The sequence below is a fragment of the Schistocerca nitens genome, chromosome 9 (assembly GCF_023898315.1).
Source record: "Schistocerca nitens isolate TAMUIC-IGC-003100 chromosome 9, iqSchNite1.1, whole genome shotgun sequence".
In the NCBI taxonomy this organism is placed as follows: domain Eukaryota; kingdom Metazoa; phylum Arthropoda; class Insecta; order Orthoptera; family Acrididae; genus Schistocerca; species Schistocerca nitens.
The window spans coordinates 114,729,495-114,755,334 of NC_064622.1; the positions used below are offsets into that span (position 1 = coordinate 114,729,495).

The 25,840-nt window shown below is 45.2% G+C and overlaps 1 protein-coding gene across 2 annotated transcripts in view; it reads right to left on the reverse strand.

Moving 5' to 3' along the window:
• LOC126202929 (mitogen-activated protein kinase-binding protein 1) overlaps positions 1-25,840 on the reverse strand; it is a 939,171-nt gene that overhangs the window by 436,504 nt on the left and 476,827 nt on the right. For both annotated transcript variants that reach the window (XM_049937023.1, XM_049937024.1), the window contains exon 2: positions 25,174-25,288. In XM_049937023.1, coding sequence (XP_049792980.1) covers positions 25,174-25,257 — 84 coding nt within the window. In that variant the 5' untranslated portion in view covers positions 25,258-25,288. The remainder of the gene's footprint in view (positions 1-25,173; positions 25,289-25,840) is intronic.

A 25,840-nucleotide genomic window follows, 5' to 3' on the forward strand; every position in this document is an offset into this window, starting at 1 on the left:
GTCAGAGATTTCGCGTGAGGCCCATGGCAGGCAGCTGGACACCCAGCGCGGGCCTCTCTGCCATTAGCGGTGCACCTGGAGCTCGCCAGCACCCACCAGGAACCGCCACCGGGCCCTGGTTCGCCGTAGTTTCCCTCTGTATTCTACGTCCATAATCTGCAAGCCAGTACTATCACTCCCCATTTCCTCTGCCAATCGCGAATGGTGCACGAGAAGAATGACTGTTTTTAAGCCTCTGTATTAATTCGATTCTCTAACTTTACTTTCGTAATCGTTTCGCGAGATACAAGATCTCCGCATAAAAAGCATTAGGCACCCCATATAATACCACATTGGTCGATCTGGAAGACTTTAGACAGTCCATAAGTGGTATCATGCGGTCATGTGGCCCTCCACTGGACGTAAAAGCAGCTTCGGGCGTACATCAAGGAAGTGTTAAAAGGCTCACTACTTTTCTTTATAGATATAAATGGCATTACACACAATATCCGAAGTTAAATACTGTTTTACAGAGAGAAGTCGCAGCGCTAAAAATATAACGTATTGCGTCCATGTAGATGGAAAGACACAGTACCATATGACAGAAAAATCCATTATTGTATGGTTACACGATTGCAGAAAACTCACTGGAAGCAGTTCCTACCATAAATTTTTTGGCAGAATAAGTACGGAGAGATTTAAAGGCTAACGGCCACATAAAACTAATCGCAGCAAAGGCAGATGCCAGAGTGAGGTTCATTTAAAAAATTCTCAAGAAATGTAGTCCGTAAACGAAGGAGGTAGCTTGCAAAACTCTCTTTCGACCAGTACTTGAACACTGCTCGTCAGTGTGCGATCCGAACCAAATAAGATTGATAGAGGAAACAGAGGCTTACCGGCAATCCCTTTAATCATCTAACCAACCGAGCTTCTCATATTTCCGCGAACCACTCGCGATTGGAACAAGAAACGCGGGAAGTGACTGGTACACAAAGTACCCTCCGCCACACACAGTAATGTGGCTTGCGGAGTGTAGATGTAGTTGCAGAAATGTATGATCTGATTGATTGTGTGGAATCAGTGAAGTAGGCTGGAACGGAGTGAAGACGTGATAGAATGGCAGACACGAGCTCTCGTGTTTGGATATGACCATGGGCACACCGTGAATGACGCTGTCCATTTATTGGTATATCAGTATGGAGTTTCTGACGTGGCTACAAGGAATGGTGTACCATTCGCAGCCACGTAACTCGACATATGAACAGCTGTTGTGAATAGATCCTAACCGATAGGGGTGGGACTGGGGTTTAACTTCTTATCAATGACAATCGGTTTCAATCACAACAATAAATTCTGCTGCCCACTCTCGAAGTCTCTTGTAGCGTCTGCCAATGGACTTCTATGAACACCTCTGCAACGCTCTCGCTCTTCTGTACTTACCCTATAACGAAACTTGTCGCTGTTCTTTGGGTCTTCTCTATTAATCCTACGTGATAAGGGCCTCAATGTGAGAATCAATACTCCGGTCTTACCCAAACTACCTTCTTCATAGGTGCATTACAATTCCTGACGACTCTCTCAATGAACGCGTCTGGCACCTTTCTTTCTTACGATTAGTTGTGTGCGGTCGTGCCGCTTTAAATAGCTCCGCCCGCACATTCCTACATATTTAATCGGTGTGACTGGTTTCAGTGGCTGTTCAATAATCGTGTAATCACGCGAGATGCACCCCTGTAAGAGGCACTGAAGATGTTTATCTTCCAATGTTCAATGGCTAGATAGTCATAGAGTAAGTGTCGACCAAGGTACAAATGAAAGGGGCCAGTGCAGCGCATAAAAACAATCCTAATAAACAGAGGTCCAGAAACCTGTGGTTTCCTCAGCTACGACGTATTACGATTGCGTACATGAACATCTTATAGCACAGTCCCCGAGGATGCTACCTGCGGATATGTAGCTGAGGACAAGTGTTCTATATGGCCACGATTCGTGTGAAGGTGGGCTTCAGCACTTCTCCTCATCGATGCCTGTACATGTTCAAAAATCCCAAGTGGGTTACCAAAGCTTTTAAGTGTCCCCACACAAAAAATACTACAGCTTCACGTCGGGGGGACCTGCCAGGGCGAGCTAAGTCGATTGCCTTGTTGGTGAAGATTCGTGCTACATATTCCCGAACAGTCACACGAATGTGTAACGGTGCTCTCTCGAGCATTTACGCATACACATCCTTTTATCTTAAGGATGATCACATAGCCTTTGACATTAACAATGCTGTAATATTGGCATCACTCCACATATGGTTTCAGAACGAGTGTTTATTACGACTATCTACTTGTTTTTAGGTCCTCTACTCGCCCCTTCCGTATGCAGAAAATGGAGGACTCTTAGCAATCGCAAAAATTGCACAGCACAGCTACAACGTATTGAATGAGGATACTTGTCCGAAATATAATTAGAGTGTTGCCGAAGTGCCTTTCTTTGAAGTTCATTTCCTACGGAAAATGTGTAAGGAACGAAATTTTCGGAGAGACATTTCTGTATTGTTTATATGCAAAGAATCGTAGTGGAATGTCCAAGTGCGCGAATTTTGGTTAGCACAGTATACGGCAAGTACCGGACAGGTCTCGAACCCGACACTGGACACTGCAGCGGCCAACAAAGGGAAATTCTTGAGCGCAGTACCAGTCGAGAAAGCGGTGTATCTAGACAAAGACAGTGACTGCAGACGCCTGAGCTGGACAGCGCAAAAACTCCGACTGGCCGACGCGGACATGTTCCCAGCGTCCGCCGCGACGCTCTCAGCTTTTGTCGTCCAATTAGAGACAGCGACCATGTGGGCCAGTAGAGAGCGACAGCTGTGGCCTTCGCGCCGCTTTGGGGGACTCGCCTGCACCTCTCACGTCACGGCCAAGTACAAGGCAATGTAGCCTTCCTCGCTGCATTACTGTACTTGCATATACGGGAACGAGGGGTGGGGATGGATGTGAGGAGGGGAGGCGGGGCGGGCAAGAATGAATACTGCTCCCCTGTCTGTAGCCGCTTAAGCAGCAGATGTCAACTTCAATAAGAATTTGAAAATTCAAACGCCAACAGCAAGCTTTCACCACCCTAATTTCACCAGGTAGGAGAGCATACAAATCTTAATGACACTTTGGCACAAATATCGTAATATTTATCAAGACGGTCCACCTCGTGAAATATGACAAGATCGGTTGGTTAGATGATTAAAGGGACCAAACTGCTCGATCATCAGTCCCTTTTTCCTCCTACAGCCAAGTCAACATGACTACATCAGAGATGGCCTACCGAGCAAAACCCAGGGAGAAGGAATCCCAAAGGTCATCAGTCCCTTTTTCTTCCTACAGCCAAGTCAACATGACTACATCAGACATGGCCTACCGAGCAAAACCCAGGGAGAAGAAATTCCCAAAGTCTACCAGACGTCAACGAAGGATAGATAAGGGACAAAAATGAAGAAAAGGAGACACAGAAAGAAAGGCAGCCCCATCCTGGGAGCAGCCAGAAGCCCTTGAAAACAGAGTGAAATGAGGGGACATACATCTCCCCCCCCCCCCCCCCCCCATTTATCAGAGGTACCCCACTCACTCAGAAATTGCCAAGAAAGACAAGCAACACGGACATGGCAAGCGAAGCACAGAAAGATAAAGGACGAACAAGATGAACACACCTTGTGAGAGGGGGGAGGAAGAAGAAATGAGCAGGTAGGGTGGGGGCCAGTGTGGACCACCAATCCCAGAGAACCGCAGCCTGGTCTGTACAGAGGGGGCAGCAGTGTGTTCAGCCAACCCCTCAGTGGGCCGGTAAGGTTAAGTGGCGGTTCCTTTAAGAGAGTGGTAAAAGCCCCCTTCACGAATAAAACGCAAAACTAAGTCAGCCGCTGAGGCGTCGTCTCCTAACACCAGGTGTAGCGAGTCAGGGAGATTAAGAGTAGAGTAAACCTAGAGTTTGTTTGGTGAAGTCAGAGTGAGCCATTCCATACTCCAGATCCCTAAAACTTGACAGCGTAATAGCGATCGGAGATTTGTTTCCCGAATACCGATCTCAGGAGTCTGCCTACTCGTAGCCAGTTTGGCCAGGCTACGAGCGAGTTCATTATCGGTATCCGAACATGGTCTAGGGTCGAGACGAAGGTCACTGAGCATCCACATTGTTCAAGGGCACACAGGGAATTCTGGACAGCCATGACCACGGGATGGCAAGGGGCTGCTGGACACTCTGTCTCGGCCACAGGAGTGTAACAAGTGGGATCTGCTGGCAATCTCCTTCTTCAACGACTTCTTATCTTTCTTCTCCTTACAGGATATGATAATTGCGAAGCTTCTCTAAATTAATTTCACGTAATGATGATGATCGTGAAGGCCTGCGACCAGCAATCTGTGGCTCCTTCAGCCACTGGCTGGTGTCCAGTTGTAGACCAGCAGTAACCTTACAAGGAAGTGTCCCAAGAGATCCCTTCCTGGCGAGAGATGCCAGAGAGATGTGATATGTCTCCCGCTGGGAGGTGGGGACCAATGTCCCCAGTGGGTGGGTAGGGGTGGGGGGTGGGGGGAAAGCAGCGACAGGAGAGCCCTCAATCATTGTGGGGGCAACCTGGCCGAGCAGCCCTGAGCGCCCACTGCAGGAGCTGTAAAGGGCGGAAGTATCATCACCAAAGGGGACAACGTTGTTGTAGCTCTAGCATATGACACTATTATACATGCTGCGTGCAGCTGCTTGTACTGCTTATTGGCCTTTTGATAAGTTAGTTTGTCCCAAGTGTTACTGTAGTTCCTTCTCCTTTTGGAAAGCTATGCAATCCTGTGAGCAGGGCGAATGGCGCTTTCCACAGCCGACACAGAAGAGAGGAGGGGTACAAGGAGCGTTCGCATGCTGTGGTCAAGAACAATCTCTACAGATGAGACTAGCATTGCAATGCGTACACATGTGCCTGAACTGAAGCACCGCAATTGTGTGTGTGTGTGTGTGTGTGTGTGTGTGTGTGTGTGTGTGTGTGTGTGGATCATATGGTTTTACAATACATCAGTATATCTTCACTTTGACCCTTCAGGTAATGAATCCCCTTAAGACCAAAAAGAAGGCACCAGTAGCAACCCTAATGTCTTTTGGCCCCCTATGGACGCAACAGACCAAGTGTACAGCACATTGCTCCAAACTCGTGTGTAACTCATCATCAGACTGCAAGAGCAGGTTTCGGTGGAAAATGACGCCCTGAACCATATTTAGACTATTATGAGGAGTGACAATCACCAGTATGTAACTCAGCTTGTTACAAGCAAGCAGCTCCAATGACTGGGCAGGGGAGATGCTGTTTCGACCAAAATTGACCCACATTTCATTTTAGAGAGAGCTGCCACTTGCCCAAACATGTCTTCAACGTTCTCCACAAAGATTAATGGCTTTGTGGACAAGAAGGTATCCCCATCAGTCCTTGTGCAAACCAAGTATTGGGGAGAGTATATCTGTTTGCTGCGCAGCCCTATATTCCTCCCACAGCATAGTCAGCGACATCGAAGGAAACATTTTAGGGTCATATCTCCCTGCTGAATGAGAACTTTCCTTCCATAGAGATTGCTGGGGACGTATCGTCACCAGCAGGAGATAACTTCATCTGCGGCTCATCCATCATGGTGCCACCCGCTCCAAAAGGAGCTCTCCCATGGGCGCCACCCCGGGCCTCAGCAACAGCTACCTATGGAGTCCCAGTTCCCCAGCACGCTGGGCACGTAGTCCGCGACATACAGTTTTCAGGTCAGGCACAGATAGTGCAAAGTAGCTAGCACACTGGACTCAAATTTGGGAAGACGAGGGTTCAAGCCTGTGTCGGCCATCCAGGTTTAGGTTTTCTATGTTTTCTCTAAATCGCTCCAGGCAATTGCTGGGATGTGTCCTCTGAAAGAGCACGCTGATTTCCTTCCCCATCCTTGACACAATCCGAGCTTGTGTTGCGTCTCTAACGACCACGATGCTGATGGAACGTTAAGCCCAATCATGCTTCCTTCCTTCCAACAGTGCTGATCAGGGGCTACCACCATGCAGGTACTTGACGACCCACTCTCCTCCCACCCACAGCGGGATGGCTACCGTGATGGGTTTTGGGTGTACAACTTTACTGAAGGGAAGGGTGCAAACATGGAAAGGCCCAAAGGTGGAGCATATACCGCACTGAGCGACTTCCCTGCACGATCCGCACTTCTGGAGAATTTTGAAAATTGGTGGCCTTCAACAATGCGGACCATGTATTTATTTAATGAAAAGTTGTAGAAAACGCCAGAAGTAGAAGCTCGAGTCCCAAATCGCAGACCTGTCTAAGCAGGGTCTGCACCAACGAAACCATCCGATGGACAGGCAGAGAGGGAAAGGGATAACGAAAGTTTTTACTTGCAGAACGGAAAGGAAAAAATGTTGCAAAGGCTGAGGCCCCGTGGTAACCAAACACGTACTCACAAAAAGCGCCCTCGGTGGAAATGTGACAGGGGATAGGAACAGAAGCTATAGCAGAAGTGGCGGCTGACACACCTTATCGCTACACAATTGCCTCCTCAGTGTAATAGCAGGTCGTCTAAATAAATTTAACGCTTCAGTATCATTGGTAGACGGTAATCAAAGGACTCATTTGTTACAGCCGTAGTTTTGGAACATTTTTTCATTAGTACTGGTGATACACGCATTTATAATTTCATGACGTATTTTCACTCCTCAATCGTGTGTGCATCGTATTCTGTCTTGTTTCATAAGTGTATCAATGTTGTCCGCCGAAAGTTTTGACGTAAGAAACAACAGCTTTACAGTGACTCAGTCCAATGAGTACTTTGGTTTTATACTTGGTATTCATGTCTGTTTGTGCTGACTATTGGCGCAGGATAGCAAATGCGTATGAAAGGGATTGTGTGCAGTGTTTGTAAACGTAACTTTTTCACGACTCGAAATAATTTTTCAGCGTGAGAGATATTTCACAGTGTACTATTGTACGATCTCTCAAAGTCATGGAGATCTACATTTTGAACAGCTGTTATAAAGAAACAGTTTTATATTCTTCTGCACTTTGTGTAGTGAGGCGTGATTACTGTGAACAGGCAGGGAGAGATTTAACCTTCTTATTAACGGCCAAGACCATGGATCAATGAAAATATATTGTTTAGTAACAAAGTAAACTTTCCGCACTGCACGTATTTGCACTGGATTGAATTATTTTCATGAGTGAAGTATCCCAGGTCAGACGGCTTTAAAATATGGGGTTTTGTTTAGTCTACTACCGCCCGACATAATTTACTGAAGATAAATTTTACAGAAACTCTGAATTTATATGCAATGCACTTCGAATATTTAGGAAACTAATGATCACAGAGCCACAGATCGCTGGGGAAACATGTTGGGTAGCAAGCATTTATGATATTCAGATTCGCAAGAGTCCAAAACGAGATGATATTCAATATTTGCTTCAAACAATATTTGCTAACCACTTGCCGTACATTGACGAGTCTAACTAGTGATAACAGTTGTGGACCGAAAATGAACATATCGAGTCAGGAAGGAAAAAACACCAATAATTTGGAAATATTCTGAGACTCGTGGGGTAAAGGCATCTGTTTCAAATCATTTAAGTGAATACCCAGGATTATTAGAACTATTTTCTATTATGTTTGATGACTAAATTTGGTTAATAGTTGTTACGGAAACAAATCTCTTCGCTCATCATATAACAGACAACGAGTGGAGCTGGCGGAAAGTGGGCAATACTTGTTGCCCTGTTACCTTTGGCGAAATGAAGAGCTACTTTGATGGCTCAAATCAGAAAACCAAATATCCAACTGTAATGGTCCACAAGAGCAGTAATAGAAACGCCAATATTTGAAAAAGTACAAAAGATGAAAATTTAAACAAATTTTCAGATTCTCACAATTTTGGAACAACGAAATTGCTGAGAGAACTGACCGGCTTAGAAAATTAAGACCTATAAGCAACCACTGAACAGAAATTTAGAGACCTTTATATACCGGACGAAAATGTAGATCAGATTAGCGCTGACGTCCAGGAGGGCCGTATTGCGTTAAACAAATAAACACATAGCTAGAGAACAGGTATCCACCTGTAGGCTTGTACTGCGACCTCGCGCAGCAGAATGGAACAGGTCGTGGAATACAACTGGGTAATTTGGTCAATGTGGCTTTTGATATAGACCTGCTGCATCGCGAATTACGTCGAAAATGATGTAGCATGTGTACATATTGCTCTGGTCAAGCGGGAATATTGTGCAATTGCGCTCTGTTTTAATCGCTTCAATGAAACTCCGCATTTGTACTTCCGTGACGTATAAGGAAAGAACACATGAAAACTTCAATTTGGAAAATATGACACTGTACATAATGCTTTAAAAATCCACCCGTTATAACTGTCTAGTGTACGCTATTGCTTTCTTCAGCGACAAATGCTTGTTTATATTCGTTTACCTCCAAATGTCGATTGCACACGAACACAGAAGTTTACAGAGAAACGTTCGTAACTGGTGACAAAACAGAGCTCACTCTCCTAAAATCATTTTCATTTGGTTTTAATGGTTCCAGGTAGGGGAAGCTCGAGAAAAGCATTCATATGTTTACATCTATCAATTTCAGGTTACAGAACTAGTTTTCGAAGAATAAGGTAGCACGAAAATTAACAGCCTCGAAAGTGGGCAATAATAATAATAATAATAATAATAATAATAATAATGTTACAATACTTCTTATATCTTACTGTTGTTAATAAAATCGTGAGCTCATTAAAAGTTTGGGTGACGTTAAGATATATTTAGCGGGAAGGGGGGGATAGAGTAACAAAAAACCCCCGCTCGGAACTGAAATATGGATCCATGCCTTTGATCTTTAGTCGTACAGCTGAATACTGGCCGTATTAACGAGAACAACACAAGCCACTCGCATCGCAGAGGCGACGGCGCCTGTCGTCCAGGCATCCCGCACAGCTCCAGGCGTTCGCAGGCTACGGCCTTGGACCCGCAGTGGGCGGCGCAGGTACCCGCGATACGACACTGGGTGACGCCTGTGCCATTACGAGAGCCAGCTGTTTACTCGCTGCTGGCTGCCTTGATGGTTACTGGCTCTACAATTCGATGTCAGATGTCAGAAAAAGGAAGTCCCTGATAAAACTAATGTAATTATATAGTCTCTGGACGATGGTTTCAGATTATTACTTTAAATATATTAAAAAAGTAAAAACCCGCCTCGACTGCGAAAAAAGCACGTAGTGTTAACAGGTTTCGGCGTAGATAACTACACCTTCTTCAGAACAACAATAAAACTCACAAGTGCCTAAGAAGACCTTTGTCAATTATTAAAAGAACACCATAGCTATACATTTATAAACGAAAAAGAAAAGGAAAACACAAACAGTACCTATGTACAAAGCCAAAACCACTACTTAACTTCATGGTGTACGCTCCACCTCACACCGGCCTATGTTCGATGGGCCATGACCCGCCATGAGCAGTTTATGGCGGGTCATGGCCCATCGAACATAGGCCGGTGTGAGGTGGAGCGTACACCATTAAGTAGTAGTTTTGACTTTGTACATATGTACTGTTTGTGTTTCCTTTTCTTTTTCATTTATAAATGTATAGCTACGGTCTTCTTTTAATCATTGACAAAGGTCTTCTTAGACACTTGTGGGTTTTATTGTTGTTCTGAAGAAGGTGTAGTTATCTACGCCGAAACCTGGGTTAACACTTAACAGTAGGTGCTTTTTTTCGCAATCGAGGCGGGTTTTTAGTTTTTTAATATATTAACCAACGATTGCAGACGCGCTGCGATGTTGAAGATTCTTATATTACTCTAAAGTTAATGGCGGACAGTACTTAGGCCGTATTAAATTTAATTAACTTTTAAAACCTGGATCATTTCTGTGATGTAATAGTTTTCACTACTAGCACCGAGCGAACTGAAGTAGTGCAAGACACAGGACTTGTTCAGAAAATGGTTCAAATGGCTCTGAGCACTATGGGACTTAACATCTGAGGTCATCAGTCCCCAAGAACCTAGAACTACTTAAACCTAACCAACCTAAGGACATGACACACATCCACGCCCGACGCAGGATTCGAACCTGCGACCGTAGCGGTCGCGTGGTTCCAGACTGAAGCGCCTAGAACCGCTCGGCCACACCGGCCGGCACAGGATTTGTATTTAGAAGGAGTTGGGTTCAAATTGCCGTCAGACTATACAGATTTAGGTCTTGCGTTGTTTCTCTAAATCGCTAAGGAAATGGCACAATGGTTCCTTCGACTGGCACATGCCAAATTTCTTTCCGCAACTCTGTCCATTCCGTATAAGTGCTCTAATAGCCTCGTCGTTGCTGGGGCGTTAAACCCTCATCTTCCTCCCTGTCTTTTCTTAAAGGTATTCGCCACGTATTTGCAAATTATTCTAAAGAGTGGAGAAAAACTACACGATAATAAGATCGTATCGGGGAAGAGTTTCTCACTCATAAATTGCATCTCAATGTTCTCTGTTTCTGAATCTGACAGCGGCAGGATCGTCGCCTATCGAGACTTTGCTTTAGCCTTCAGCGATATTGCTGCCCGCATAGTTTAGCACCCCATTTATGTGATGCGAATATGGAATCGACGGCTTGATGGGAACCATACTCAACGACATGCAGGATCTCAGCATCCCACGTGCCTAGCGCCTGAGAGGGTAGGTATTGCTCGCTTGGCCGTGCACTACCGTACAGCTGCCTCACCTGTGTTGAATCAGAAAATGGGCTAATTTATAGCGAAACATATATCTACACGGAAAGTGGTTGGTTAGTTTGGGGAAGGCGACCAGACAGCGAGGTCATCGGTCTCATCGGATGAGGGAAGGACGGGGAAGGAAGTCGGCCGTGCCCTTTGAAAGGAACCATCCCGGCATTTGCCTGGAGCGATTTAGGGAAATCACGGAAAACCTAAATCAGGATGGCCGGACGCCGGATTGAACCGTCGTCCACGGACAGTGCCTTGACGTCTGGATCACAACGGTCTGTCAGCACAGCGACCCACAACAGTAACTTTTTCAGGCGAATATCAATTCTGTGCACTATGGATTGAGGGTCAAGCTCCACGCACAATGGACGTTATAAGATACCATTAGTCATCGTGATACGGGATCAGTAGCTGTCGTGATGATATGGGGTGCCACTGGCTGCACAAGACTAGTTTTTCTCGATAGCATAGCTGGTAGTATGGACAGCAGGTGTTCGATTTCTGAGGTATTTAGGCCGGTGGCTGCGTCCTTTCTTCGAGGCATCTGTTAAGTTATCTTTCAACAAGGTAACGCAAGACCACATGTCGCATATCATGTCCTGATCTAGTTCAATACAGAGGGTGTTTGACTGTCACAGTTGATGAACTTTGGCATATACACGAAGCGTGGAATGACGTATTAATATGTCAAACGACATTTCAGTCTGGTGGGGGCTATAGTTGCTGCAGAAGTGGCAGCTCTATTTAGTAAATTTCTGCCCCAGTATACCTCAGGTTTAATCACGTAGTGATCCTATTATACCGCACAATAAGTAAAATTTCGTTATTTGTTATTTTAATGGCCAGCAGTCGAGGTTTCTTTACGCTAGAGTACTTCCCGGCGAACTCGTTAACAAGATGCAGCCATCAGCTGGCGACGTCGCAGCTGCGGTTTCTCACGGTCGGCGCCCTGCCGGCTATCGCCTCGATGTGGGGCAGGGGCGGCGCGGTGCAGCGGGTCAAACACGGAGAGAGCGCGGCCCCACTTCCAAAACACGACGCTACAGGCCGTCTACCTCGCTGTTTACCTCCACCACTCCGTAAGTAAAGCTCTCTCTCTCTTGAACGCCTATCCACTTGCTCTGTCAGAGCCCACAAGAAATACTCAACGCCTAACAGTAACGACAGTCTGTGTCCGTGATGAACCACCTGCTCGCAACAGACGCCCGAGCACGGTGAATAGCGGCTCCCACCTGTTTAAAGGGTGGGGATTTATAGTTGTCTTCAAATTAGATGGCATTTGACAGCGAGCTGTCTGGACTACTTCCGCCATCAACACGCCACGTGATACCGTTGGCTGTCACTGCGTTGCCATTTCCAAAGGGCAATGCCTTGTGCATGTCACTTCTCAAGTAGGGCGCTTTTCGGGTTTGAACGTTCGGCTATTTCAAAGGAAAAAAACTTAGCTCAATCAGTAATTAAAATTACAGACTTGCTCGGAGAACTCTAGAGACCTATACCGCATGTGAATTTAGATTTCACCGCATGATTTTTGTAGGAGTTACTTAAAATTATTTGGAGAGCGGAGGCCTGTGGCGTCTCCCTGCCTTGTTCATTTCCGAAGACGCGAGATTCGCTGTAGCGATTACAAGCGTCTGCTGGATTTCCTGAAAAAAATGTAAATATGACGAGGCTAACGCAGTACGGACAGACTTCTAGTCCGCCGCCTTGGAAGGTTGCTCTAGCGCTGGTGTTCGACGGCTGGCGTTCTCGCATGGTACTGAACAGCATCTTAAAACTTTGATTCTCGACTTCTGGAAAACGTTTGGGAAGCGCATCGTACAAGAGCAGTGTTCGTTACATCTATATATATCTACATCATGTATAATTTAAAGTCTCCTGCTATGTTTTTCTGTCTGTATGTGGACGTCAGTCTCTGGAATTACTGTAGGGATTTAGAATTTTTTATAACGTTTTCACTAACTGATAGGCTAAGTCACGAGTAAGATGTCTGCATATAATTTATTACTGCTACGCCGGACAGGTCATCCAGTTGTAGATACTAATAAAGGTATGGCATCTACTTATCACCGACTTCCTTCAAATTTATGTTTTATGCCGGGCTTGGCCAGAAATTAAAGTGACAGATGGCCAAGCAGTTAGAAAAAAATAGCATATCTGGCTCGGATCGGTTGATCCATGAGTCATTTTCTTAATGTAATTTCCAGGCGGCGGTTGCACTGTGGTATGAGTATATGACGGTAATCTGAAGGTCGTGGGGTTGAGTCCCTATGTGGAACAATTTTTTTTCCTTTTTCAATATTTGCGTTGCTTACACTCCATATAAACTGAGATAATGCTAACTGTATCGTATTTATTAATATTTTCGTAATAGACATGAAAAGGAAGGGCAAAGGAAACTTTCGAATAGGAAATATCTGTCAAAGAAGGAATTGTAATTCAAACATAAAAGGCATTCGGTACGCGTGGTTTCTTCCCAAACTGTTCAATGAAAGAGAACCTTTTATGAATATAAACCAAATTTGTTTTTCTATACAAACTTTAAAACAATCACGTAATAGTGAAAACCCTGCGTTTATAACGTGTGCAAGATGCAGAGAAAATTACTCTTTCTCCTGTTTCTACGATGAATACCATCCCAGCGCGTGTAAACCATCAACTGTAAAATACTGAAAGTATCTAATTTTGTATGCGAGGGTCACTCCGTAAGTCTGGTAAGTTTCGTGCGCACGTGTGGCATCACCATAATCGCAGTAAATACATTCGAAAACCCGTGACAACCATTACCGAAATCTTTCCAATTATGCTGCCGCCATTTGAGTGTAATAATTTTTATTACAGTGTACAGAAATGAAAGTTTGCAAATATTTAGGCATTTTAGAGATGTTCTCACTTTTACTAATGACATATCAGGCCTATATGGCCAGAAATGCTTTTTCGACAAGGACTTGTATTTCATACCAGTCTGATGTCTTTTGAGATACAAATAAGTTTTTGTAATTCAAAATGGGTAAGGTCGAAATCTGGGTGGTGTAACAGTACAATGAAGATTATTGCAGTCAAACGGCGTTAGCATCATTCAAAAACTTTATAATAACTATGGCTCCAGCCAAAATAAAGATTCTAAACTACCGAAATCAACCGACAGACTGCGACCGCAAACGAAAGTGGCTCGGAACCAGCGCTTGAAACATTCAGTGCTACACGATGGGTCCTCTCCCACCCACCCTACTCACCACATCCCAGTCCACGCGACTTCGACCTCATTCCACAACTGTGGAAACCACTGTGTGGGAGGCGCTTTGCAAACAGGGCTAATGTCCCCGCGGCATTTCGGCGACAGGAGGCACACGTTTAATAGGCAATGCCAATGGCATTCAACGCCTTCCCCATCGTTGACAACGCTGCATATAAGCACTAGGAGACTATTTTGAACCACAGTAGTTTATTATGACTCACTTTTGTTCCATTTGTACTCGTGCACAATATGAAAAAGTTGAAAACAAAAGCCGGTCGAGGTGGCCGAGCGGTTCTCGGCGCTACAGTCTGGAATTGCGCGACCGCTACAGTCGCAGGTTCGAATCCTGCCTCGAGCATGGATGTGTGTGGTATCCTTAGGTTAGTTAGGTTTAAGTAGTTCTAAGTTCTAGGGGACTGATGACCTCAGATGTTAAGTCCCATAGTGCTCAGAGCCATTTGAAGCGTTTTTGAAAATAAAGAAAATAAATGAAAAATTTCCGCGCAGAGATTCGATCCCAGGGCTCCAGGTTTACAGTTCTGTACTTTCTGCTGCGCCAACCGCTGTCTGGAACCAAAGCTAACGTAAATGGCTCATGCTTTGCCCGACTCCCACCAAAAAATACTATATTTTCTAAACTCTCGGCCATCTGGAGCTCCCAATTTGATTTCTAGCCATGCCCTGCGCAAACTACTAATTTGGACGAAATTTTTGATGACGAGTGGGCGAGGTCGCCTTGTTAGTGCTAAATACACTCCTGGAAATGGAAAAAAGAACACATTGACACCGGTGTGTCAGACCCACCATACTTGCTCCGGACACTGCGAGAGGGCTGTACAAGCAATGATCACACGCACGGCACAGCGGACACACCAGGAACCGCGGTGTTGGCCGTCGAATGGCGCTAGCTGCGCAGCATTTGTGCACCGCCGCCGTCAGTGTCAGCCAGTTTGCCGTGGCATACGGAGCTCCATCGCAGTCTTTAACACTGGTAGCATGCCGCGACAGCGTGGACGTGAACCGTATGTGCAGTTGACGGACTTTGAGCGAGGGCGTATAGTGGGCATGCGGGAGGCCGGGTGGACGTACCGCCGAATTGCTCAACACGTGGGGCGTGAGGTCTCCACAGTACATCGATGTTGTCGCCAGTGGTCGGCGGAAGGTGCACGTGCCCGTCGACCTGGGACCCGACCGCAGCGACGCACGGATGCACGCCAAGACCGTAGGATCCTACGCAGTGCCGTAGGGGACCGCACCGCCACTTCCCAGCAAATTAGGGACACTGTTGCTCCTGGGGTATCGGCGAGGACCATTCGCAACCGTCTCCATGAAGCTGGGCTACGGTCCCGCACACCGTTAGGCCGTCTTCCGCTCACGCCCCAACATCGTGCAGCCCGCCTCCAGTGGTGTCGCGACAGGCGTGAATGGAGGGACGAATGGAGACGTGTCGTCTTCAGCGATGAGAGTCGCTTCTGCCTTGGTGCCAATGATGGTCGTATGCGTGTTTGGCGCCGTGCAGGTGAGCGCCACAATCAGGACTGCATACGACCGAGGCACACAGGGCCAACACCCAGCATCATGGTGTGGGGAGCGATCTCCTACACTGGCCGTACACCACTGGTGATCGTCGAGGGGACACTGAATAGTGCACGGTACATCCAAACCGTCATCGAACCCATCTTTCTACCATTCCTAGACCGGCAAGTGAACTTGCTGTTCCAACAGGACAATGCACGTCCGCATGTATCCCGTGCCACCCAACGTGCTCTAGAAGGTGTAAGTCAACTACCCTGGCCAGCAAGATCTCCGGATCTGTCCCCCATTGAGCATGTTTGGGACTGGATGAAGCGTCGTCTCACGCGGTCTGCACGTCCAGCACGAACGCTGGTCCAACTGAGGCGCCAGGTGGAAATGGCATGGCAAGCCGTTCCACAGGACTACATCCAGCATCTCTACGATCGTCTCCATGGGAGAATAGCAGCCTGCATTGCTGCGAAAGGTGGATATACACTGTACTAGTGCCGACATTGTGCATGCTCTGTTGCCTGTGTCTATGTGCCTGTGGTTCTGTCAGTGTGATCATGTGATGTATCTGACCCCAGGAATGTGTCAATAAAGTTTCCCCTTCCTGCGACAATGAATTCACGGTGTTCTTATTTCAATTTCCAGGAGTGTAGATCTGCCGCCTCTGCAGCATCTACAGCCCTAACCGGACTGTGCATCGGATTGAAATGACGTTTGACAAATATGGATACGTCATTCCACGCTTCAGGTCTATGCCAGAGTTAATCATCGCGCTCATCGCCTAACAATAGCGACAGTCTGCATCCGTAATGAACCACCTGCTCGGAGTGCGGTGAACAGCGGCTCTTACCTGTTTAAAGATCGGGGATTTATAGCTGCCTTCAAATTAGCTGGCATCTGGCAGCGAGCCGTCTGGACGTAGCAATGGGGGCCACTAGTCAAAGTACGCACTATAACTGTGTGAAAGACGAACAAAATGAGTAAAATACGTTAGGTGTCTGCTTTCCTTGTCAGTAAAAGCTCCCCACGCTCCTCTCTCAAACACAGAGACTAAACAAAGAAAAATAAACAAACTGGCAGAAAGCAAACAGAAAACACAAACTCACACAGCGCGCTAAGAACTTAGGCGCTATCCTACGACATAACTGGTTACACGACAGAGGGAGAAAGACGGCGTTGCATCAGTAGAACCACGCGGCTCGTTCAAAGTGCGTGGACACGTGCCCTGCGCGCACAGCTGCTCCAGCGGTGCCACAAAGGCTCAACTCTCGCAACCACAGCCCCCGCCTTGGCGCTATTCAAACCTCGTAGCGGCGCTCTCTCTCTCTCTCTCTGTCAGTCAACAGCATTAAAATACAGTCGCTTTGTGGGTACACCCACTTAGTAACCTACACTGAAAAATTACGCTTACGACACTGCAATAAATACCTCGGCAAAACGGTGTCTCGGAGCGACGCGGCCCTATGGGATTCGCGCACAGGATTGCCTCTGTGCGATGGATATGGCTGGATTTCACGTTTTCCGTCGCGGTTGGAGCAGATTTCCACCTTGGCTCCTCCGGAGACCCAGACTTATTTTAGATTTGACTAATTTTAAGAAAGATAGTACACCAGATTTTACATTCCAATCTCAGTTTTTTAACATTTTAGATGCGCATCACGGTTTTACCGTCGTTTACACTGATGGCTCCAAACAGGAGAATTTCCTTGGCTGTTCTGTAGTGTTCCCTGATCATGTTACCCGGATTCGCCTCCCTGATGAATATACCGTTTTCGCAGCGGAGCTCCACTCGATCCTGAAGGCACTGGAGCAGATGAATCGTGTTCGGGGCAATCGATTTCTCCTCTGCTCCGATTCTCTTAGTGCCTTACAATCGTTTCAGAAGCTGTACCCAACTGAGGAGATGGTCCAGCTGATATATGACCCACTATACTTGCTCCAACGGCGGGGTAAGGAGGTGTCCTTCTGCTGGGTGCCTGGCCATGTACGAATATGTGGCAATGAACAGGCCGATCGGGCTGCCAAGGAGACCTGCAGAGAGCAGGATGTGGTCCAGTGTCCTATTCCCTTGCAGTCTGTCATTTCTGCACTCCACAAGAAGTGCATGGAGTTGTGGGAGGAAGAATGGCTGGCGGTGACGGCCAATAAACTGCGGTTGGTGAAGTCAACAACTAGGCCGTGGCGTACCTCCTGCCGGGTGCTCAGACGGGAAGAAGTGACCCTCACGCGTCTTCGGACTGGACACTGTCCTCTCACACATAGTATTACGGCGGGAGGATCCCCCGATTTGTGATGCTTGTGGTGTGCACATCTGTGTCCGGCGCATTTTAACAGACTGCATTTTATACCATGATGCAAGGGCAGAAGCACAAGTTGATGGGGATCTCTACCCTGTGTTTTAGCTAATGATGAGACTTGTGTGTCTAGGGTTTTAAAGTTTTGTGATGTGTCTGGACTCTGGCCTAAACTCTTAGGCTGGAGGTTTTAGTGTATTGCACAGTGGCTGGCTCCTCCCCTTCTCCTTGGGTCAGCCAGCCACTACCATCTGCTATATTGCTTTAGCTCCCTCTACTATTTTCTTCCTGAGTTGTCCATGTTTTACTGCTGACGGCATGCTTCGTCCCACGCTTCGGTGTGGGTAGGCGCACAGTTTTCCAAGCTTATTTCCTGTGTCTTACGTTCTGTTTTATCTTATTGTTCTGAGTCTTTTCTTGACACCCGTTTCAATCTGTTACTGAGCGGGCGCTGAAGACCTTGCCGTTGTGCGCCCTTAAAACCCTCTGCATCCATCATATACCAAGTACCGAACACTTTTTAAATTAGCACCACACGCTTCCATATGAATAATTTCCTTGGCAAAAGCAGATTTAATGTCTCGTCGACGAAGTGTTTATTACAGACGAAGCGCACATATGAAATGAGTAGCGGATTCTTCAAAGGAACCGCCCCAAGAAAAACGCGGAAAGCTTTTATATGGTTGGCGGGGTGGAGAATTCACCTCCGCTTCTCGCGATTGAGACAAATGCCACATGACTCTGGTTTCCTAAAATGCTACTTGTCTTTACAGATGTCCATACTTGGGTGTCAGTACCCCATTGCGAGTTATCCATTACCCCATTGCGAGTTATCATCATATCAGTATTTTCCTTGAAATTCAAAGTACCGAGGTTAATTTCCATTTACACAAGTTTCTCAACACCATAGCGGGAGTACAGCATAATCTTTGGTAACAAAGATGGTTGTTCACAGAATACGTCATGTAAACACCAAACGAGATCACGGAACAGATTTTGGTAGTATTTCTGGTTAAGCCGCATCTCTAGGTAGTCCTGAAGTATCTAAGTGTGTGGCGTCCCCGACGTCGAGGCGCTACGGATGACACCTTAGGAGTAGGGCATCTAGTAGACGTCATACATGGAAAATGTGTCACATTAAATATACTTTTCCATGCTCGTCAGTGAGAATATACCCGAGGGCCTTATCTCATACCACCATCAAATGAGGTTACTCAGTTGTTACACACACACACACACACACACACACACACACACACGTCCTCGTAAAACAACCACTGTTGTAAACAACACCAGAGGCTCCATTGAGCAACAAACAATGAATTTTTGAGGATGATGAGAGAATAGGGTATGTGTCTGTTGCCAACAGCGTGTCCCACGAGTTCATAGAAATTTTTTCTCTCTACACATACGTATAAATTTCCGTATTACATGCAACTCTACTGGGGACAGGTATTCTCTTTGCAATTCAAATACAACAGAAAGTGAGCCAACAAACCTATTATTATGTAACGGGGCACAGGAGGCAATGTGTTGTCGTTTAGCAAACAGTCTTCAACAATTCAACTTTTTTTTTTCGGAAAACTTAGGATTTATCCAGTAGGTGTTGCAAGATGAAAGTCTGGTCGGAAGCAGAGGAAACTGTTGGGCAGACTGATAAGAATACTTAAAAATATATATTACTATCTGTAAACACTGTAGATATCAGGGTAAACCAAAGATCTTCATGCCTACATATTTCACTCGACCGTTCACAGCAACGACAGTTTTCTCATGTAGCCCCACCTCTGGTCATGGGAGAACCTCACAGAATATCCCAAAACACTTATCTACTCATCCACAGGGCTTTCCTATCTATCTCGATTACCATAACGAATTGTACTAAGGGTGACATGTCCGAAATGTTTGATTGACCTTCCTGGCGCCTAACAGCTCTAACATTAGAGTTAAAGCTAAATCTTAACACTAAATTATAATTCAACTCAACATTAGATCGATGGAGCCAACATGGTACTTGGTTTACATACTGCTGCCACATTCTATTGGAAAATGTTTGAGCACAACATGCACTGCTAGGCATTTGCAAGGAAAAAATAATAGCCTTTTTTTCTTTTTGGTAAGTGTTGTTGCCTCTTGCACTTTAAAGGAGGGAAGGTTGGAGAAACTGAAATTACAAGAACTAATGGTACTGCTAAGCAATTCTCCTAACATGCAGCATGCTGAATGATGAGCGCAGCTGCATTACAGGAGGCGCCTACCACTACATGCAACACGCGAAGCAAGGACGTATACCGTGATGCATACACAGAAGGCGCTAGCTACGAAACTTCCACAAATAATACGAATGAACCCCATTTATGACTACGATATTGATGCTGTATTATGCCTTTACGGCATTTTTTTCTGGAATTAACGTAGTCTTGGCAGTAGTTTCAGCGAAAGTAAATACTTCGTAGGTACAGACATGAAATCTTCCCAATATATAAATACTGTAAGCGCTGCTTCGAAAAAATATCAACCAAATTTACATGGCTTCATTAAAAAAACTAAAATAAATAAATTAGTCTGAGATATACTTATCTGCTACTGATCTGCAGTTTCTCGAAACACCCACGGCAGGAATGTCGGGTGAATTCCGAAGAACTGCGTAAGAATGCTAGCACAGGTTATTACAAAACGGCAAAGCAGGAGACTTTAACATAATCTGAAATCTGCAACTGTGGCCACGGAGCGTCAGAATATTTCACTGTAAATAGCCAAAACCAAATTCACGTCAGTTTGCCGAGAAGCATACACAAACTATTGCAGGCGCACGTAGCAATAAGCATATGTTAGTCAGCGCTCTCTCTCTCTCTCTCTCTCTCTCTCTCTCTCTCTCTCTCTCTCACACACACACACACACACACACACACACAAAGAAAAGTACACTGTCAATAGGTGTTCTTACCGTCCCGAAATATCGTATGGAACGGAGAGGGACAATATTGGATCACTGCAGTGAACAGAAAAAATATTCCTGGTGTCAGTAAGTCCAGCAATAAACCAGTGTGGACAATGGAAACCACAAAAGCCGCAGATTGCGGTAGTAGCTTCATGATTTCTATGGACGCGTTTCGTGTACAAGGAACTCGTTCCTTGGTGAATTATGGATGTAATCTGCAAGCGGAATGCAATTTCTGACAGGCGGTCATTGCAGACCAGAAGTTAAGGGGAAAGTGGGCTGCAGTTTCCAGCTTCAATTGTGGGAACTTTCGCTTGAAGAAAGGTAAGGCTCCCGCTTCATCGCGACGCGACGTGAACAGACTTCCCACGGCGCGGCAGTAGACCCGCCGTGAGAACAGGCGGGACAGCCTTGCAGGAAGTAAACAGCCAACAGCCAACGGCAGCGGAAGCTCGCGAGCAAGGACGAACACGCGCTTGTATTGCGGTTGGAATGTACAAGCAGTGCCTACCCAAACTCCCTGTCTTTTAAACACCCACCAGCAGAGGTGAAAGATTTGCTCATCGTGGTAGTTATTATAGAAATGGAACTGTTACGAATATGCCTCAAAACGCAGCCGTGTATTTATACGCGAAAACGTATGATTTAATGCTGTTAGCCGGTCGCGGTGGCCGTGCGGTTCTAGGCTCTGCAGTCCGAAACCGCGGGACTGATACGGTCGCAGGTTCGAATCCTGCCTCGGGCATGGATGTGTGTGATTTCCTTAGGTTAGTTAGGTTTAAGTAGTTCTAATTCTAGGGGACTGATGACCTCAGGAGTTAAGTCCCATAGTGCTCAGAGCCATTTGAACCATTTGATCCACGTAAAAACTCCACAGCATTTGAATCACGACTGAGTTCTCACATCGCTACTTGATTTTTAAAATGTTGGTTAATTCTGGAGAAGTCATTTTCATGCCGAATTAAGAACTAGTACTACTGGATTGACCAGGAGATTCATTTTCTCTATTTCACGTATTATTTTATTAGATAAAAAGAACTACATAAATACGATATATTTGCGGCATTTCCAAAATCTAACTGCTTGACAACAATGCTATATCCAGTGAAGAAGACTAATACGTGAACTGCTGTTATCCATTGCCGCTTTTAGCGGTGGAGGCGCTCTCGCACAATGAATGGCTATGGTTCAAATGGCTCTGAGCACTATGGGACTCAACATCTGTGGTCATAAGTCCCCTAGAACTTAGAACTACTTAAACCTGACTAACCTAAGGTCATCACACACATCCATGCCCGAGGCAGGATTCGAACCTGCGACCGTAGCAGTCGCGCGGTTCCTGACTGAGCGCCTAGAACCGCTAGACCACCGCGGCCGGCTAATGAATGGCTATCTTCGAAACAATCCCTGATTATGTGTTAAGGAATAGGAATAGGTCTTCACTGAGTGGGAAAGTTTTCTAGCCGTTCCATGTATGTTTCGAAACATCTTCCTCCCCCTCCCCCCCACACACAAGGCGTATGATCAATGTAGGTGTAATATAAAAAATGGAAAAGAGTGCCGCGCACGTAACTCGCGTGTGTGATATTTTTAAAGATAGTTCCATGGGCAATCTTCAAGATTTCACTGCTATGTATGAGGTAACAGTATTCTCTTTATTATGAAGCTGATAATAATCTCACTTTATTGTCCTCAGAAAATCTGAACATTTTCGAAATTAATTCGCTGACTGCGAATTTCCAAGAGATCAGCAGTATCAGGTATAGGTCACATGGAAGTTTGGGTCAGTCCGGGGAGCATGCACGGATGGCCGAAGAGGTTAAGGTAACCACTCGCGATAAGGGGGAAATCAGGCTTCGAGTCCCGGTCCGGCACAAATTGTCATGTGTCATTACTAGGATGTAGATCTGAGCCTATCACAGCTGATGTCACGGAAATTCGCAGACAGTGAATTAATTTCAGCAGTGGATCCTCAACAGTATGTTCTCTCAGAGATGTATGTAAAGTCTGAACAGCTGATCTTACCAACGCCATTCGTCTAAAACAACTGACGCACATAAAAACCAATGTCTGAAAGAGCTAACAAAACCGACAACACGCAAATATGATATCGAAAAACTATCTGCGAAACTCGATTTTGGTCTTCCTAAAGTTTCGCCGTGTGTAAGCACAGTGACTTTTAGCAAAACCAATGAATCGACGCGAAGAGCTCCGTTAGACAATTAAGCTGTTTATTATTTATGTCATATGGCGATTACAGTTCTTACAGTGCGCGTGACAATCGTATGTTTGATAGTCTGGTTCTCCGCACCAGAGGCGCACGTATATTACTGTCAGTTTCCCTCTAGTAAGCAGAAAATCAACACGTGGCCCGTGTGCAGTTTTCAGGTTACGGCCTGTGTGTAGCGCGGCGGGGAGCGGGCAGAGCGCTCGATGACGTCAGATCGCGAGCCGACGCTGTAACGCCCTGAGCAGCTGTTCTTGGTTCTGAGGTGTACAGTTGCGTTCTGGAGAGATCAGACAAACAATAGAGTCGGACGCATTGCCATCGATTTTATGCTGGAAGGATATATATTTCCGAAAGTCGATTTATTCAATGTAAGGAAAGATCCAAGTATTCTAGAGAAACAGAAAAAGTTGTTTGAAGAGTTTAATATATTGTGTAAGAGTTTACGATAATATTCTGATAAATTCCACGAATGTAAGAGAATGTCTATGTCCACATCTGATTACGTTTTGAATAAGATCTATGCGCGCTTCGGAGTACCCTGCGCCAATTTCCTTGTCGTTAAGTGAAGGTGAATTTTTTTTGCTTTTAAAAATTTTATTTAATAGAGTGTCCCAAATTCTGTTCTGCTGCTACCATGAACTCCGTGGTAAATTAAGCCCTTCTGAAGCACAGTGTTACACGGCCTGTCTTGACAGCGAAGACAAGGGTCAAGTATCTACTAATCGTTACAAACATCTTTAAGGATAACGCTCTACCTGCGTTAGTGTTCAATTGGCATGTGAGGCGGTTCTCTCTCTCTCTCTCTCTCTCTCTCTCTCTCTCTCTCTCTCTCTCTCTCTCAAGAGGTTTTTTTCGGCATGTCTCAGTCGACTAACGACAAGTAGACGCTGTGCCGTGGATCACCTTATAACGCTCGTAATAGTTTGTACGATTCATTGCATATTGTACTGTAATAAGTTGCCGTGAGTGGCTTGTTACTGCACCGTACTCGCAATGTGAACGCAGTGCGACCTTGTAGGTGCCATGTACAAAACGCGCTGTTACTCCTATTTCAGTGTGTGGCAGGACTTCTAGCAAGTCATCCATGTAACAGTTTGTGATAGCATGTGTTTCTACTGTAATTAACGGGGGTAGGACGTCAAACGGGCCCACTTAGAGCAGGAGAGGCACCACAGGACATTTAATTTTCTACTCTCTATACTTCTGCAAATAAATTCATAACACTTTGTCAGCGTGAGTAGGAAGGATTCAGGATTCACACTCATAGCAGTGGAAGTTCAAAAACATAACAAAATATTTTTTTTAGATATGAAATTTCATCATTTTTTCACTTACTTTTGGCTGCATTTGTTTCTATAGGTACAGTTTTCTTCACAAGTAAGAGAGATTCTTTGATGAATTTTGCACAGCATACAAACCATAATTACAGGTGTATGAAACTCTAGAATTTTCCCAAATCTATTAAAAACTGTGGTAAAAATTGAGATAATTAACTAGAAAATTTGATTTTTTTCTAAACATAAAGTTTAGAACGTAACAGCTCATTCATTTTCTCATAAATTAAATAGATTCTAGAGTTTCAGACACCTGTAAGTATGGTTTGTATGCTGTGCAAAATTCATCGAACAGTCTCTCTTACTTATGAAGAAAAGTGTACCTATAGCAACAAATGCAGCCAATAGTAAGTGAAAAAATGATGAAATTTCACATGTAAAAAAAATTATTTTGTTATGTTTTTGAACTTCCGTTGCTACGAGTGTGAATCCTGAATCCTTCCTGGTCATGCTGACAAAGTTTTATGAATTTACTTGTAAAAGTTTAGACAGCGGAAATTAAAATGTTCTGTGGTGCCTCTCCTGCTCCAAGTCGGTCCGTTTGACGTCCTACCCCCCTTAATCAAGATAGTCAGTGAAAGAGCTTTCCACTTTGCTTTTTTTTTATTTTTCTTTTATCAGCAAAGAGCACCATTCACCACAGTACTACAGTCTGGGTCTCGTCAAATAGAAATGAGGACAATCTGTGGTACCAGATATCTGACAAGCGAGGCAGACTCAAAGAAATTGGTTATTAAGACGTTGCTTGGCTAAGTAAGGAATATGCGACAAAAAATGAAAAAAATATATAAATCTGTTCTCCATCGTGTGCCATCGTATGAATCCCGGTAAACGCGAGAAAGATGACGTGTTTTCAGGTGGTGGTTTGTACAGTACTCACCCGCTCACTAATGCGCGTCTCGTCGCTTTTGCCTCGCTTCAATGTCGGCGCACGGATCACCTTGCTTCCAGCGGGTGCGCTCATATTTCACCGACGCGTTGTCTACCATCTATGCCTGCAACACAAGAAACCGCACAATGCTTAAAAAGACGTCAGTCAAATCACCTCAGCTTAAACAGCACACCACAGTCAGTAGAACGCTTCTACGGAACCTGCACATAATGCCATAGAACATCTTTATGCTGTCAGGATACAGTTAGGGTTGTGTTCAGGACATTCTCTAAAAATCAAGAGAGCATTCAGGTCAAAGTATCGATACTTACCTCTGATGAAAAGATAAGTGTAGATACCCTACAGACTCGAATCTAGCTACCTCAGCTTTTAAAACCAATCTACAATAAAAAGAGTGAGTCGATTTTTACAAGTTTGAAATACAACAATCCAAGCGTTATATTAACCAATGTATTTATTTTCATTAATGATTAAAATTTTTATAATTATAAAAGTAAAACATGAAATTACAAAACAGATTATCAGCGAAACTGCTGAATAAGAGCCAAAAATAAATAGATTAGGCCGGCCAGAGTGGCCGAGCGGTTTTAGGCTGCCTTGGGCATGGATGTGTATGATGTCCTTAGGTTAGGCAAGTTTAAGTAGTTCTAAGTTC